General features: G+C 38.5%; 1 protein-coding gene across 4 annotated transcripts; it reads left to right on the forward strand.

Moving 5' to 3' along the window:
- The first annotated feature begins 9,746 nt into the window (after window positions 1-9,746).
- LOC110532457 (cell division control protein 42 homolog) lies at window positions 9,747-13,116 on the forward strand. 4 transcript variants are annotated; one of them, XR_002474834.2, is made up of 7 exons: window positions 9,747-10,026; window positions 10,482-10,605; window positions 10,792-10,864; window positions 10,967-11,076; window positions 11,281-11,478; window positions 11,716-11,855; window positions 12,170-13,116. XR_002474834.2 is itself a non-coding variant. In XM_021616383.2 (6 exons), exons 1-6 carry the CDS (start codon window positions 9,947-9,949, stop codon window positions 11,797-11,799), a joined length of 669 nt encoding a protein of 222 aa, XP_021472058.1. In that variant the 5' UTR covers window positions 9,749-9,946; the 3' UTR covers window positions 11,800-13,116. The 4 variants fall into 4 exon arrangements, 3 of the variants coding, with proteins under 3 accessions (XP_021472058.1, XP_021472057.1, XP_021472059.1); XM_021616383.2 differs by having other exon boundaries at window positions 9,749-10,026; window positions 11,716-13,116; XM_021616382.2 differs by lacking the exon at window positions 11,716-11,855 and having other exon boundaries at window positions 9,760-10,026.
- Window positions 13,117-15,217: the final 2,101 nt, after the last annotated feature.

A 15,217-nucleotide genomic window follows, 5' to 3' on the forward strand; every position in this document is an offset into this window, starting at 1 on the left:
ATTCACACCAAACCAGGTTTCAACATCTGTTATTGGCCTATAACTACTGAAATTAGTCCTTGGTGGGTGATTATAATGCCAATGGGCAAATGTTACATAATGAATCATTAAAAACCACACACTTCTCTGCTCTCTCATTTGCTGCGTTCTTGCTTAAGCAAATAGCAAATGTCCTATTTCTCATTTCTCACTTCCCCTAATACATATACGTTGAGCTGACGAAACTGTACTTTGAAGGAATACTTGCGATTTTGAGACATACATCATCACAATAGTGAGATTATAGAAACTTCAAACTTGGCTCAGATTGTTAAAAACATTCTAGAAGTGTTACTAAAGGTAAGAACTTTTATATTTTGGGGAATGTCTGCATATTCTCCTTATAACCCCTTAAGCCATAATAGTATACAAGTTTACTTAGGCTACTGTATAACCAGAGACAAAGTTTTCAGCTTGATTAAGGCATTATGCCATGTAACATTTTCACGGTTAGTTTAGACAAAGATGTGTTGAAATACATTTGAGGCTTCAAAGGATTATTCATCTCCCTGTGTGTGCGTCACTAATTTGTTCCGTTCACTCATAGAAAACAACAACCTTTTCGGATGAAAATGGGAAACAAACCATCAAGTAAGTCATTTCCCAAAATGAGAGAGAAAATCCAAAGTATCCCTTCGATCATGGTTCCTCAACTAGCAGCATGCGTGCCGAATTTGGCCCGAGGGGGATTTTAATCTGATCCAAAGTATTCCCACATATAATAGAGAGAGATAAAATATCATATACAAATGTAAGCAAGGTTTGAAATTATTATGTTTTAGTCAAATAATATCTGTTTGGGATTTTGTAGTCAATTTGCAGTCTTCAATTATTTGTAATAATGTTCCGGCCCCCTGATCATCTGCTCAAGAAAAAATTGTCCCGAGGCTGAATCTAGTTGATTTTCCCTGCCTTAGATAATATAATGTACACAACATAAATCTTTACATTGCGATGTGATCAAAGGTGTGTATTTAGTTGTAATAGTCTACATGTGGGACTCACACCTCAGACTGGTTAGTGGTTTTGCATCATTGTTTTGGTCCTTGGTTGAACATGGATAAGTAAAAGGTGACTTTGTGGTGGTAGTGATTGGGACTTTCATAAACATTGTCATGAACACATGTTTCTGTCATTTTGTAGTATTCTTTTGACAATATTTTAAAGCACTAAGTGGCCTACTTCAAATGTACTAATATCCTTTATAGCAACAACAACGACAATAGCACCAACAACAGCAGCAACAACAACTATTCCTACAACCACATACATGCCAACAACACCATTAATTGACCAAAGGTAAGCATTGAATTCTACGACTAATTCATACAGTCGCTCAAATTCATACATTTTCTTCACACACACCAAATCAGATCAAAAATGTTTACGGCTTATATTATCACTCTTCAATCACTGTTTTTCTCATTCCCTTTTACTCTTCAGGCCCGTATCAGCAGAGCCGATCATAATTGGCCTGGTCACCTGTATTTGTCTACTTCTTGTTGTGGCTGCATCAGGTCTGTTCGTTTATACCCTCTGGAGAAAGACAGCTTTGCGTGAGTAACATCATCTTCTTTTAAAACATATTTATCCTTTTTAACCCAACACAAAGATGTATATTGATTTATTCTAAGAAAGATTCTAAATGTTTTCCTTTTTTTGTTTTTTTCCTTTTATGTTTTTTTTCTCTCCAGCATGTGTGTCAAAATCAAGAGAGTTGGATGATGAAACAAATACCACAGACAAACCACAGGTACAGAAATGCATCACTCAACAATATGACCACAAAAGCAGACCCTATTCCTAAGCATTCAGACAAATGTATATTATTTGTACAGGAGATAAAAGCAACATTTTAACTGTCTGTCATGAAAGACACATTTAGTCTGTAACTTGGTTGTATATCATTTTCAGGTGTTTGTTATTGCAAATGAGCACACATATGCGAACGCTGGTAAATCCAAGGTGCAGAGGATGGAAGACCACATTACTTACAGTGACCTGACCATCCTAAGGGCTAACGCCAAACCATCGCCAGCCACAGAGATGACTGAATATGTCAGTGCTATAATCTGCACTTCTGAAATTTAACATGCATAATAATGCACAAATATAAATCTCTTCAAGGATAATGCTCTAAAGTCACAAGGGTGGGGGCAGCTCAGAATTGGAATCTTTTGAAGTTTATTTTGTATGGTTTTAAAAATATGATTTAGATTGCAATGATTCTAATTATCATAATGTTTTGTATTCTATACATTTAATATATTAGTATTAGTATGTATCCTTTTTGTAAATGTTTTGAATCATGAGAGTAAAGTAGCCTATAATATAGTTTAGATACCATGTACTGTAGCTTAATGAAAAAAACTGCATTACACCTATTTAGTTGTTTCCTCACAACTTTACCAATAAACCATTGTTTATTAGTAAATCAAACCTAACTCTTTACGGGAACGCCTTGGCTCTAGTGTCATTCATTGGCCTTGTGGCTCAGTTGGTAGAGCCCCTTACGAAAAAAAGACATGTTTTGCACACGTTTCATTTCACATGTGAAATCATGTGAAACCATGTGGTTTTGGAACACTTCACATGTGATGATATTTCACATGAAGTTTCACATCTGGATATTTTTCACAGGTAAACAAAAATGTCCCCTGAATGTCATGTTATTTGCAGTGTTTTCAAATGACCTATTTGACACACAGTAAATGATTACATTGTGTATGTTTATTTATACAGTATTTTTTTATTCAACATGTCCTCACCTGGGATTTGAACTCACAACCAAACCTCTTGGTTCATGGCATTTTGAGCTTCCTGCTACGTGTCTGTGTCAATGACTGATTTCACCTGTATTCCTACACTTTGGAATTCAAAATAACTCTCAGCTTTGTTCAAAATACACTCAAGTAAAACTATTACATTTATCATAGTGATTCAGGAGTTACATAAAACAACATATGCACACCAACTATACAAAAAAAGTGTCAGTGCAGGCAGAGGTCAATAATCCAGGGCGGTCTGACAAGGTACAGAATGGCAGGCAGACTCAGGGTCAGGGCAGGCAGAATGGTCAAAACCGGGAAAACTAGAAAACATGAACTGTAGAAAAAGACAGGAGCAAAGGGTAGGCTTGACGGACAAAACAAACTGGCAACAGACAAACAGAGAACACAAGTATAAATACACTGGGAATAATGGGGAAGATGGGCAACACCTGGAGGCAGGTGGAGACAAGCACAAAGACCGGTGAAACAGATCAGGGTGTGACAGAAATAAGTAAATGAAAGCAATGATGAGAGAATAGTCAGATGTACTGAAACTGATAACTAAAAGTGGTGCCGATGGCACTTTTTTGCTAAGTGCAGAGATGTATTGTAGCTAATGAATCTGTAGGGGACTTATGAGAATACTAAAGACTTCGTAACACAGCAGATCAGTTTACCCCAAATCCCAGGTGGGGTCATAAAAAAAAGTCAGCACTAAGTGATCATGTCAAATGTAATCATATTACACTATTTTAGCTGAACAGCGTACCACTAACCTTAAAACTCCTATACCATTTAATTACTTCCCATCCCCCCAAAAATGTGAAAATCTAATTTGCAGTTTTACATGTGAAAACGTTCAAATGATGTCACATGAAGTTTCATGATATCACTTTTAAATATTTAAATGGTGTCTCTCAAAATCAATGATATAAAGAAGCCAAGATAAATTATATCAATAATTATTTGAAAAAAATGTAATTACTTTAAATGTAAATATAGGCAGAAAGACAAATTCAACTCCATCTTTAATCGAAACAGATGGTTTATTCATCACAAAACCATTTGATGTTGCTAATTATTTTTATGATTACTTCATTGGTAAAGTAGGCAAACTCAGGCAGGAAATGCCAACAACGAACAGTGAGCCACTGTATTCATGCATTTTTTAAAAATGTACAGAAAGAAAATCATTGTAAGTTTGAATTTTGTAAAGTTAGTGTGGGAGAGGTGGAAAAAATATTGTTATGGATCAATAATGACAATCCTGGCATTGAGAACTTAGATGGAAAGCTACTGAGGATGGTACTGTAGCTGACACTATAGCTACTCCAATCTGTCATGTCTTTATTCTGATTCTAAAGGAAAGTGTTTGCCCTCAGGCCTGGAGGGAAAGTTATTCCGCTACCAAAGAGTGGTAAAGTGGCCTTTACTGGTTCCAACTGAAGACCTATCAGCTTGCTGCCAGCTCTTAGCAAACTGTTAGAAAAATTTGTGTTTGACCAAATATAATGCTATTTCTCTGTAAACAATCGAACAACAGACTTTCAACATGCTTGTAGAGAAGAGCACTTAACACGTACTGAAGTGACACAAATTACTGATGATTGGTTGAAAGAAATGGATAAAAAAGAAGATTGTGGGAGCTGTACTGTTGGAATTCAGTGCAGCCTTTGATATTATTGACCATAACCTGTTGTAGAGAAAACACGTGTTAAGGCTTTTCAACCTCTGCCATATTGTGGATTCAGAGCTATCTATTTTATAGAACTCAGAGTAATTTTTTTTAATGGAAGCTTCTCTAATGTCAAACATGTAAAGTGTGGTGTATCGCAGGGCAGCTCTCCAGGCCCTCCGCTCTTTTTTATTTTTATTTTTTACCAATGACCTGCCATTGGCATTTAACAAAGCCTGTATGTCCATGTATGCTGATGATTCATCAACCACAGCTAACAAAGCTACTGAAACCCTTAACAAAAGTTTCAGTCATTTTTGGAATGGTTACAAACCTTACCCTAAATTCTAGACCTCAGCTAAATCTGGTAATGAATGGTGTGGCTATTGAACAAGTTGAGGAGACTAACTTGGTGTTACCTTAGATTGTAAACTGTCAGGGTCAAAACATATTGATTCAATGGTTGTAAAGATGGGGAGAGGTCTGGCCGTGACACCACACTCCACAAAGCAAGTCCTTCAGGCTTTAGTTTTATCTTGTGTGCTGCAAAGAAGGACCTAGTTAAGTTGCAGCTGGACCAGAACAGAGCGGTACGTTTTGCTCTTCATTGTAATCAGAGGGCTAATATTATTACTATGCATGCCCGTCTCTCTTGGCTCTTGAGTTGACGAAAGGCTGACTGCATCACTTCTTGTTTTTATAAGAAACATTAATATATTGGAAATTCCAAATTGTTTGCACAATCAACTTACACACAGCACTGACAAAAACACTTACCCCACCAGACATGCCACCAGGGGTCTTTTCACAGTCCCCAGGTCCAGAACATATTCAAGGAAACATATAGTATTATACAGACCCATAAATGCATGGAACTATCTTCCATCTCATATTGTGAACAGCAAATCTGGTTTAAAAAACAAATACAGCAACACCTCACAGCACAATGCAGCTCCATCATGTGACCTACTTGTTGTGTGTATGTACTGACATCTATGTGTCACATACATGCACACACTCGCACACTACATGTTCATGTTTTTAAATGTATGTCAATTGTAAAGTTTTTTGTCTGTAATGTCTTTTTCCGGTAAGACAAACCCAAGTAAGACTAGCTGTCACCATTGGCGTCTGCTAATGCGGATCCTAAAAAAATATACACTACCGTTCAAAAGATTGGGGCCACTTAGAAATATCCTGGTTTTTGAAAGAAAAGCAACATTTTTGTCCGTTAAAATAACATCAAATTGATCAGAAATACAGTGTCAATATTGTTAATGTTGTAAATGAAAGTGGAGATCTCGTACAACGCTGTGTACTACTCCCTTCAGAGAACAGCGCAAACTGGCCCTAACCAAAATAGAAAGAGGAGCAAGTACATTAGAGTGTCTAGTTTGAGAAACAGACGCCTCACAAGTCCTCAACTGGCAGCTTCATTAAATAGTAAATGCAAAAGACCAGTCACAACGTCAAAAATGAAGAGGTGACTCCGGGATGCTGGCCTTCTAGGCAGAGTTCCTCTGTCCAGCGTCTGTGTTCTTTTGCCCATCTTAATATTTTATTTTTATTGGCCAGACTGAGATATGGCTTTTTCTTTGCAACTCTGCCTAGAAGGCCAGCATCCCGGAGTCACCTCTTCACTGTTGTCGTTGAGACTGGTGTTTTGCAGGTACTATTTAATGAAGCTGCCAGTTGAGGACTTGTGAGGTGTCTGTTTCTCAAGCTAGACACTCTCATTTTATTTAATTTTTTATTTTATTTCACCTTTATTTAACCAGCTAGGCCAGTTGAGAACAAGTTCTCATTTACAACTGCGACCTGGCCAAGATAAAGCAAAGCAGTGCGACACAAACAACACAGAGTTACATATGGGATAAACAAGCGTGCAGTCAATAACACAGTATATAGAAACGTCTATATACAGGGTGTGCAAATGTAGTAACATTAGGGAGGTAAGGCAATAAATAGGCCATAGTGGCGAAATATTACAATTTAGCAATTAAACACTGGAGTGATAGATGTGCAGAAGATGAATGTGCAAGTAGAGATACTGGGATGCAAAGGATGTACTTGTCATCTTGCTCAGTTGTGCACCGGGGCCTCCCACTCCTCTTTCTATTGCGGTTAGAGCCAGTTTGCACTGTTCTGTGAAAGGAGTAGTACACAGCGTTGTACGAGATTTTCAGTTTCTTGGCAATTTCTCAAATGGAATAGCCTTCATTTCTAAGCACAAGAATAGACTGACGAGTTTCAGAAGAAAGTCCTTTGTTTCTGGCCATTTTGAGCCTATAATCGAACCCACAAATGCTGATGCTCTAGATACTCAACTAGTTTAAAGAAGGCCAGTTTTATTGCTTATTCAATCAATACAACAGTTTTCAGCTGTGCTAACATAATTGCAAAAGGGTTTTCAGATCAATTAGCCTTTTAAATGATTAAATTGGTTTAGCTAACACAACATGCCATTGGAACAGAGGAGTGATGGTTGCTGAAAATGGGCCTCTGTACTCCTATGTAGATATTCCATAAAAAATCTGCCATTTCCAGCTACAATAGTAATTTACAACATTAACAATGTCTACACTGTATTTCTGATCAATTTCATGTTATTTTAATGGACAATTTTTTTTATTTTCTTTCAAAAACAAGGACATTTCAAAGTGACGCCAAACGTTTGAACGGTAGTGTATATATGCGGGTTTTCTCCTAAGGGGCATGACAGTTTTGAGCTCGATTCCCACAGGGGACCAGTACAAAAAAAGTATGGAAATGTATGCACTTACTACTGTAAATCAGTCTGGAGCATCTTCTTAATGACTAAAATGTAAATGTCAAATTCCTTTAAATCGATAATCTGCCATGACAAAACACATTTCAGAAGGAGGCCTTTACTGCCACCTACTGCAGATAAATTGTCTAAGCAGTACACTCGGAGTAGTGCCCATCATTTGAATGAGGAACATAATATTACACCCACCCACCCACACACAGAGAGAGAACTGGCAAGCAGATTTTGCTCAATGTTTTAAGGGGAAGGACAGACAATAAACCACATACACAAAGTGAAGAACACATAGTTCTACATAAATATTCCACGTGGCCTTTTCCTTCTCATCATGAAGACGTCTGTGATAGACAGTATATTACATTTGTCAATGGTAAAGTTTATATGTCACTGTAAGGCACGGGGGGGTGTGATATATGGCCAATGTACCACGGCTAAGGGCTGTTCTTTTGCACAACGCATCGCAGAGTGCCTGGACACAACCCTTAGCCATGGTATATTGGTCATATACCACAAACCCTGAGGTGACTTATTGCTATTATAAACAGGTTACCAACGTAATTAGAGCAGTAAAAATACATGTTTTGTCATACCCGTGGTATACCGTGTGATATACCATGGCTGTCAGCCAATCAGCATTCAGAGGTCGAACCACCCAGTTTATAATAGATAGTTATATTTAGAAGATGATTATTATGAGCTTCAAGAGAAACATGATTAAGTCAACAATTGTGATTCTATTGTGATTAAGATACCAGTTGGAAATGGTTAAAAGAAAATAGTAAAAATTGACTAATTTAAACTTAAGTATTTTTCCAATGTTTACTTTGCATCTCCTGACCATGTTAAATGTCTGTACAGCTCTCTTCATTCTCCTCCCTCTAACATGGAGGAGTGTGGGCTCGATTCAGCTGTTTGCTCCCAACGTGGTAACCAGAGATGTAACCATCTCCTGCCAGTACAATTCCAACTACAGGCAGAACACAAAGTACTGGTGTAGGGGACCAGTCTATGATTATTGTCAGATAGTGGTGAAGACCAGCAAGCCCAGAGTGAGAGAGGGGAGGATCAGGAAGCTGGGGTCTTCACTATCACAATGAGTGCACTGAGGTAAAGTGATGAGGGGAAGTACTGGTGTGTCATCTCCAGACCAGGGAGGATTGTCTACACAGGTTTGAAGCTACAAGTCCTCAATGCAGGTAATGCCACTCAGATTGTCCTGCTTCAACTTCAGAATGTTCTACCCACAGTGTTGTAAGACCATGCAATAAGCCAGATGAGTATGATCTGAATGAAGTTTATCACTGAATTTAAATTCAACTACTATGTTCCTTCCACATAGCTTTCTGGAGAAAATGAGAATATGCAAACACTGTATGTCCTTGTATTTGATCATATTGTAAATTATAACATGGCATTGTTATTTTTTGCACATATTTTTTACAGGCATATCTTCTTCAACTGCTACAACTACATCTATAAATTCAACAACAAAACTGGAAGAGAGGAAAGTGCAACATCGTGAGTCCTAAAAAAATACATATTTTTAATGGTTAGAATGTTAGGTCTATAGGGGGAAAACAAAAAGTATCATTGTATCCTCCCAATATTTATAGGGTAACCAACTCAAACAAGCAGCATTACCACCAGTCACCGCAGGGACAGCACAACTCCTACGTTTTTTAATGCACTGTAGAAAATCAGGGTGGACCAGATTGATGAGCTCGTCCTACAATTTCTTTCTGCAGTGAGGATACACCCTCTTTAGATAATTATTTTGTAACGTAACTGCAGAAAAACATTGTTTTGAGCTCAGAAAGCAGTAGAAGCAGAATGCAAACCAGCAGAATGAAAGTATTTCACTGACGCGATACGGCTCCCCACTTTAACCAAAAAGATCAGTTCAAAAAGAGCCATTTGTTTGTGAACGACCCATCACTAGTGTAAGGTATGTTTTCTGTGGATCCCAGCTCATGCTGGGGTAGGGGGAAATGAGGCAGTGGATAAGGTTGTGAAGAAAGCTCTGAAGAGGTAGGAGATATATGTGGGGTTCCCATTAAGGGGAATGTAGAAGCATCACAGCAGACTGGTTGACACAGGAGTGGGAACGTGAATGGGGGATTCTATCCAGAATTCTGTGAGGAAGGTCAGTAGGTATGTGTGGAGTGAAAGGAGGGATGAGGTTCTGTTGACAAGGCTGAGGTTGGGTCATTGTGGATGGGAAGTGGGTTATTGTTAGTGGGGAAACACCCAGATGAGAAGTGTAAGGCATGTGAAGAGGTAGAGACTGTGAAGCATGCCCTGTTATATTGATGAGTGGCGCAGCAGTCTAAGACATTGCATCTTAGTGTAATCACTACAGTCCCTGTTTCGAATCCAGGCTGAGTCACATCTGGCTGTGATTGGGAGTTCCATAGGGCGGTGCACAATTGCTCCAGTGTCGTCCGAGTTTGGATGGTGTAGGCCGTTATTGTAAATAATCATTTGTTCTTAACTGACTTGCCTAGTTAAATCAAAAATATTGCTGAGGACACTTTTCTGCGAGTTGAGTGTAACTGAATTTTTGCTTGTAACAATCTTGGGCTCAAATGACTGGCAGAGACAAAATAGAAAGGAAACTGTTGGTCTTTATTGCACCAGCCTGCACCTACAGTTGATAGGCTATTAGATATTTAAATGTGTAATTCTCCCTCCGATCTGAGACCGGCAGCAATACAGCGTCTAGTCTGCCGGAAACGCACAAGAAGAAGAAAGAGGTAAGGGAAATCTTTCGAATTACATGTTATCAATCATCAATAGGGTAACAATTGAAATGATACCAACGCTGTTCATGAAGGTGTTTTAGCTATAGGTTTGTCATTCATCGTTAGTAACAAATAAAATGAATATGAAATTGAGAATGAGATCTGCGAACACCAACCCAGATAGCTAGCAAACATTAGCTACGTCAGTTTAAATTAGTTAGAGCAAAGTATCTATTGTAGCTAGTTATCTTTTGTCATAGATTTCTATTGAGTCTGTAGTTGGTTGTTGCTACAACTTCTTCATTTAGACGTGGCTTGCTAGCCACATAGGAAACCAGTTTCAGACGTTAGCTAGCTAACGTTCGTAGCATACAACCAGCTACTACTGGATACGTCTTCCCTGCCACTCGTCTGAAGTCTTGTAGCTAACTTATGCGGAACTTTTTGCTTTGTCTTTTCTCTTTCAGACATACAGAGAACACAAATATGCAGACGATTAAATGTGTTGTGGTTGGAGATGGAGCGGTGGGAAAAACCTGCCTTTTGATTTCATACACAACCAACAAATTCCCCTCTGAATATGTACCAACAGTATGTGTATCTTCTATACATTGGGTTTATCTCAGTCACAGTGATTATTGATCACCAGAGTTAGGTGTCTCATTCTCGTGTTTCACACGCTTTAAAGAGACTTAGCTTGTTCTTCTCAATAACTACCATTCAGAATAATCATGGAACAGGACAGGATATCTAATTCTTTTCATTTTCTCATCATAGGTGTTTGATAACTATGCAGTAACTGTCATGATTGGAGGTGAACCTTACACCCTAGGATTATTTGATACTGCGGGTAAGAGTGGATCCTTTTCAAGGACATGTTCACAATTTGAATAGATCATATTTTTGGTTGAATGCTATTCACATTTAATCAACACGTTACCTGTTTCCTTAGGTCAGGAGGATTATGACAGGTTACGGCCTTTGAGCTATCCCCAGACTGATGTTTTCCTAGTTTGTTTCTCTAGTGTTTCACCCTCTTCATTTGAGAATGTTAAAGAAAAGGTGAGTACAACGCCAAGCCCTTGACGCATACAATGCACACGTTTTAATAAAGGAATATTGACTAAATTATACATTATTTCTAGTAGGTTAAATGGAATGTTAAATTGGTAACATGTGAAGTGATGGGGAAGATGCTAGTTATGACACATTCTGATGGACTAACTTTTCTGATTGTTTGAAAATAATGTTTCCTCTCTCTTGCAGTGGGTACCTGAAATCACTCACCACTGTCCGAAGACACCATTCCTGCTGGTTGGAACTCAGATTGACCTGAGAGATGACCCTTCCACAGTAGAGAAGCTGGCCAAGAACAAACAGAAGCCCATCAGCCCTGAGACAGCTGAGAAGCTCGCCCGTGACCTGAAAGCAGTCAAATACGTTGAGTGCTCTGCCCTAACACAGGTGAGACTATCTAAAACGTATAGGGAATAGAGTTATGACTTGCATAATAGCAACTTATGTTAATGTGCATCTAGTCTGTGTTGTCTTTGTGCTAAGCTTGTCTTGCCTTCATTCTTTCTGTGTTAGTGGTGGCCTAGTATTGGAAACTCATCCAAATGCACTTTACTCTTGTATGTCTGCTAACTAACCTCTATCTAACACTGGTCATATTCCCCTCTTTCTCCTCCCTCTCTATAGCGAGGTCTGAAGAATGTATTTGATGAAGCTATCCTAGCAGCTCTAGAACCCCCTGAAACCCAGAGAAAGTGCTGTCTGTTTTGACAGCGGTTTTTTCAAATATTTGCTTTGCCTCTGATCGTCTGCTGCGTCTTTTTAATGTAAAGGAATGTCTATTTGTCAAGTAAATAACCAAGATGCTCTTTTTAAATGCGTGCCCATTAACTTCTTTCATTTCAATGTCGATGTTGTTTACGCCTAGTCATAATAGCCCATACTACCTTGGCCTTCATGGCAAGGATGCTAACCTGTATTTTTCTATGGGAGAGAACATGTCCAGTTGGGCACTTAATTGGCAAGTTTACGTAAGACTGCAGCTGAGTTTGTTTTCCTTTTATAAGACGGTATTACCAGTTGTGGTTACACACTGCAAGGTAAAAAATGTATTTGGTACATTCATGTTTTGTGTTTGCAGAAAGGACTAAAGAATGTGTTTGATGAGGCAATACTGGCTGCCCTGGAGCCTCCGGAACCCAAGAAGAGGCGCAAATGTGTGCTGCTCTGAGCATTTCCTCTCTTCTATTGGTTAGAGCATTTCATCAACACTACTCGGAGAAAAGCAAACCATTATTGCACAACGTTACTTCACTCCTATTGGTAACTGACACAAATATTTTTTACAATGTTTGCAAAGTAGTGTGTGAACTTAATTGAACTAGATTGATCTCTACTAGAACCTTTGCAATATAACCCTCTTATGTAATAGTACACATCATTCCTAGAGCCATCTCAGTATTTTTCAGTTAAACAGATTGGTGGCTGCATAGTCTTATCAGAAGTGTGGAAGGGTCACAGACACACACAGCTGATGATTGGGACCAGTGACAACAGGACAAAACAATTTTACCTTCAATACTGTCGGCAATATTCCCCAAGTTCTTTTATTTTTTATGATTCCCTTTTTTCAGGTGTATATAATGTTTTCATGAACACCTGAGGTGAACATAAATCCCCTTTCAATTGGGAAAGTGATAATAGATTCTGTAACAGTCGGTAGTAACAATGATATGTTGGTGCCAACCCAGTTACAACATATGCTATGTTTGTCAGGGCAGTATAGTAGTTTTTTTTGTCTTTTAAAGCAAATGCCTTGTCTGATGTCACATACTCTATTGCATTCTAGGCACTTAAGTCTTTACTGCTCTGAATGAAACAGCTCATTGTTGCAGTGTAAAACCACCATGAGACTTTTGCTTTAGAATTTCACTCCGTTGACAGATTGTTCCTCCTTTGACAGGAACAGAATCTTACAGGATGTTTATTTGTTTTATACAAAAATGTACATCTCCCGTTGTCACAATTTGAGGATAAGTGAATTTCTTGAAATGTATCAACCAAATAAAGTTTAGAATTCTCAAGTGTGCATTCTTTTCTGATTCATTCTCAGAGTAGGAGTGCTGATATGCCCCTGATTTAAGTATGGGCTCTCAGTATATTGTATTGTCAGCGTTCTGGCATAGAGGATGACACTCACTCCACACTAGTAGAAGAAACAAGGACAGTACACTTACATTTATTTAACATTGTAAAGGCATAAGAAGCAATCTCGACAGGATTGCAGTACAACCAAATTAGCCTACATTATATTATTGAATTGAAAAGTATTAGTTTTACAAACAGTTATACCAACACTTGAAATAATGATCTTCATACATATAGTAAGGTAGTGCACCATGTTCTGTGTATCCTCAATATATACTGTACATGTTAACAAATAAAATACGTTTACAAAAGTGTTAACTATGTTTCTTAAGGTGTCCTTTGTCAGATGGTTATATACATTCAAATTTACATTCAAGTTCACTTTCCTTTCCTTCCTTTGGTCGGCCTGCCGTGTTTAAAGCCTCCATGCAGTCGTTTTAATAAAAATGAAATCCTTGTCTAATTCACCTGCAGTTGAAGTCGGAAGTTTACAAAGCCAAATACATAACTAAATTTCACATTTCATGACATTTAATCCGAGTATAAATTCCCTGTCTTAGGTCAATTAGGATCACCACTTTATTTTAAGAATTTGAAATGTCAGAATAGAATGATTTTTCACTTTTTATTTATTTTATCACATTCCCAGTGGGTCAGAAGTTTACATACTCAGCATTTGGAAGCATTGCCTTAATTGTTTAACTTGGGTCAAATGTTCCAGGTGGCCTTCCACAACCTTCCCATAATAAGCTCCTGACAGAGCTGGTGTAACTGAGTCAGGTTTGTAGGCCTCCTAGAGCGCACGCCCTTTTTCTGTTCTGCCCACAAATTTTCGGTAGGACTGAGGTCAGGGCTTTGTGATGGCCACTCCAATACCTTGACTTTGTTGTCCTTAAGCCATTTTGCCACAACTTTGGAAGTATGCTTGGGGTCATTGTCCATTTGGAAGACCCATTTGCGACCAAGCTTTAACTTCCTGACTGATGTCTTGAGATGTTGCTTCAATATATCCACATAATTGTCCTTCCTCATGGTGCCATCTATTTTGTGAAGTGCACCAGTCCCTCCTTCAGCAAAGCACCCCCACAACATGATACTGCCACCCCTGTGCTTCACTTTTCATCCAAACATAATGATGGTCATTATGGCCAAACAGTTCTATTTTTGTTTCATCAGACCAGAGAACATTTCACCAATAACTATGATCTTTGTCCCCATGTGTAGTTGCAAACCATAATCTGGCTTTTTTATGGTGGTTTTGGAGCAGTAGCTTCTTCCTCGCTGAGCGGCCTATCAGGTAATGTCGATATAGGACTCGTTTTTCAATGGATAGAGATACTTTTGTACCTTTTTCCTACAGCATCTTCACATTGTCCTTTGCTGTTGTTCTGGGATTGATTTGCACTTTTCGCACCAAAGTACATTCATCTCCAGGAGACAGAATGCATCACCTTCATGAGCGGTATGATGGCTGCGTGGTCCCATGGTTTTTATACTTACAGATGAACATGGTACCTTCAGGCATTTGATAATTGCTCACAAGGATGAACCAGAGGTCTACAATTATTTTTCTGAGGTCTTGGCTGATTTCTTTTGATTTTCCCATGATGTCAAGCAAAGATGCAGTTTGAAGGTAGGCCTTAAAATACATCCACAGGTACACCTCCAATTGACTCAAATGATGTCAATTAGCCTATCAGAAGCTTCTAAAGCCATGACATTTTCTGGAATTTTCCAAGCTGTTTGAAGGCACAGTCAACTTAGTGTATGTAAACATCTGACCCACTGGAATTGTGATAGTGAATTATAAGTGAAATAATCTTTCTGTAAACAATTGTTGGAAAAATTATCTATGTCAAGCACAAAGTAGATGTCCTATCCGACTTGCCAAAACTATAGTTTGTTATCAAGAAATTTGTGGGGTTGTTTAAAAACAAGATTTAAGGCCTCCCGGGTGGCGCAGTGTTCTAAGGCCATCGCAGTGCTAGCTGTGCCACCAGAGATTCTGAGTTCGAGTCCAGGCTCTGTCGCAGCTGTCCAG

The sequence above is a fragment of the Oncorhynchus mykiss genome, chromosome 9 (assembly GCF_013265735.2).
Source record: "Oncorhynchus mykiss isolate Arlee chromosome 9, USDA_OmykA_1.1, whole genome shotgun sequence".
Lineage (NCBI taxonomy): Eukaryota > Metazoa > Chordata > Actinopteri > Salmoniformes > Salmonidae > Oncorhynchus > Oncorhynchus mykiss.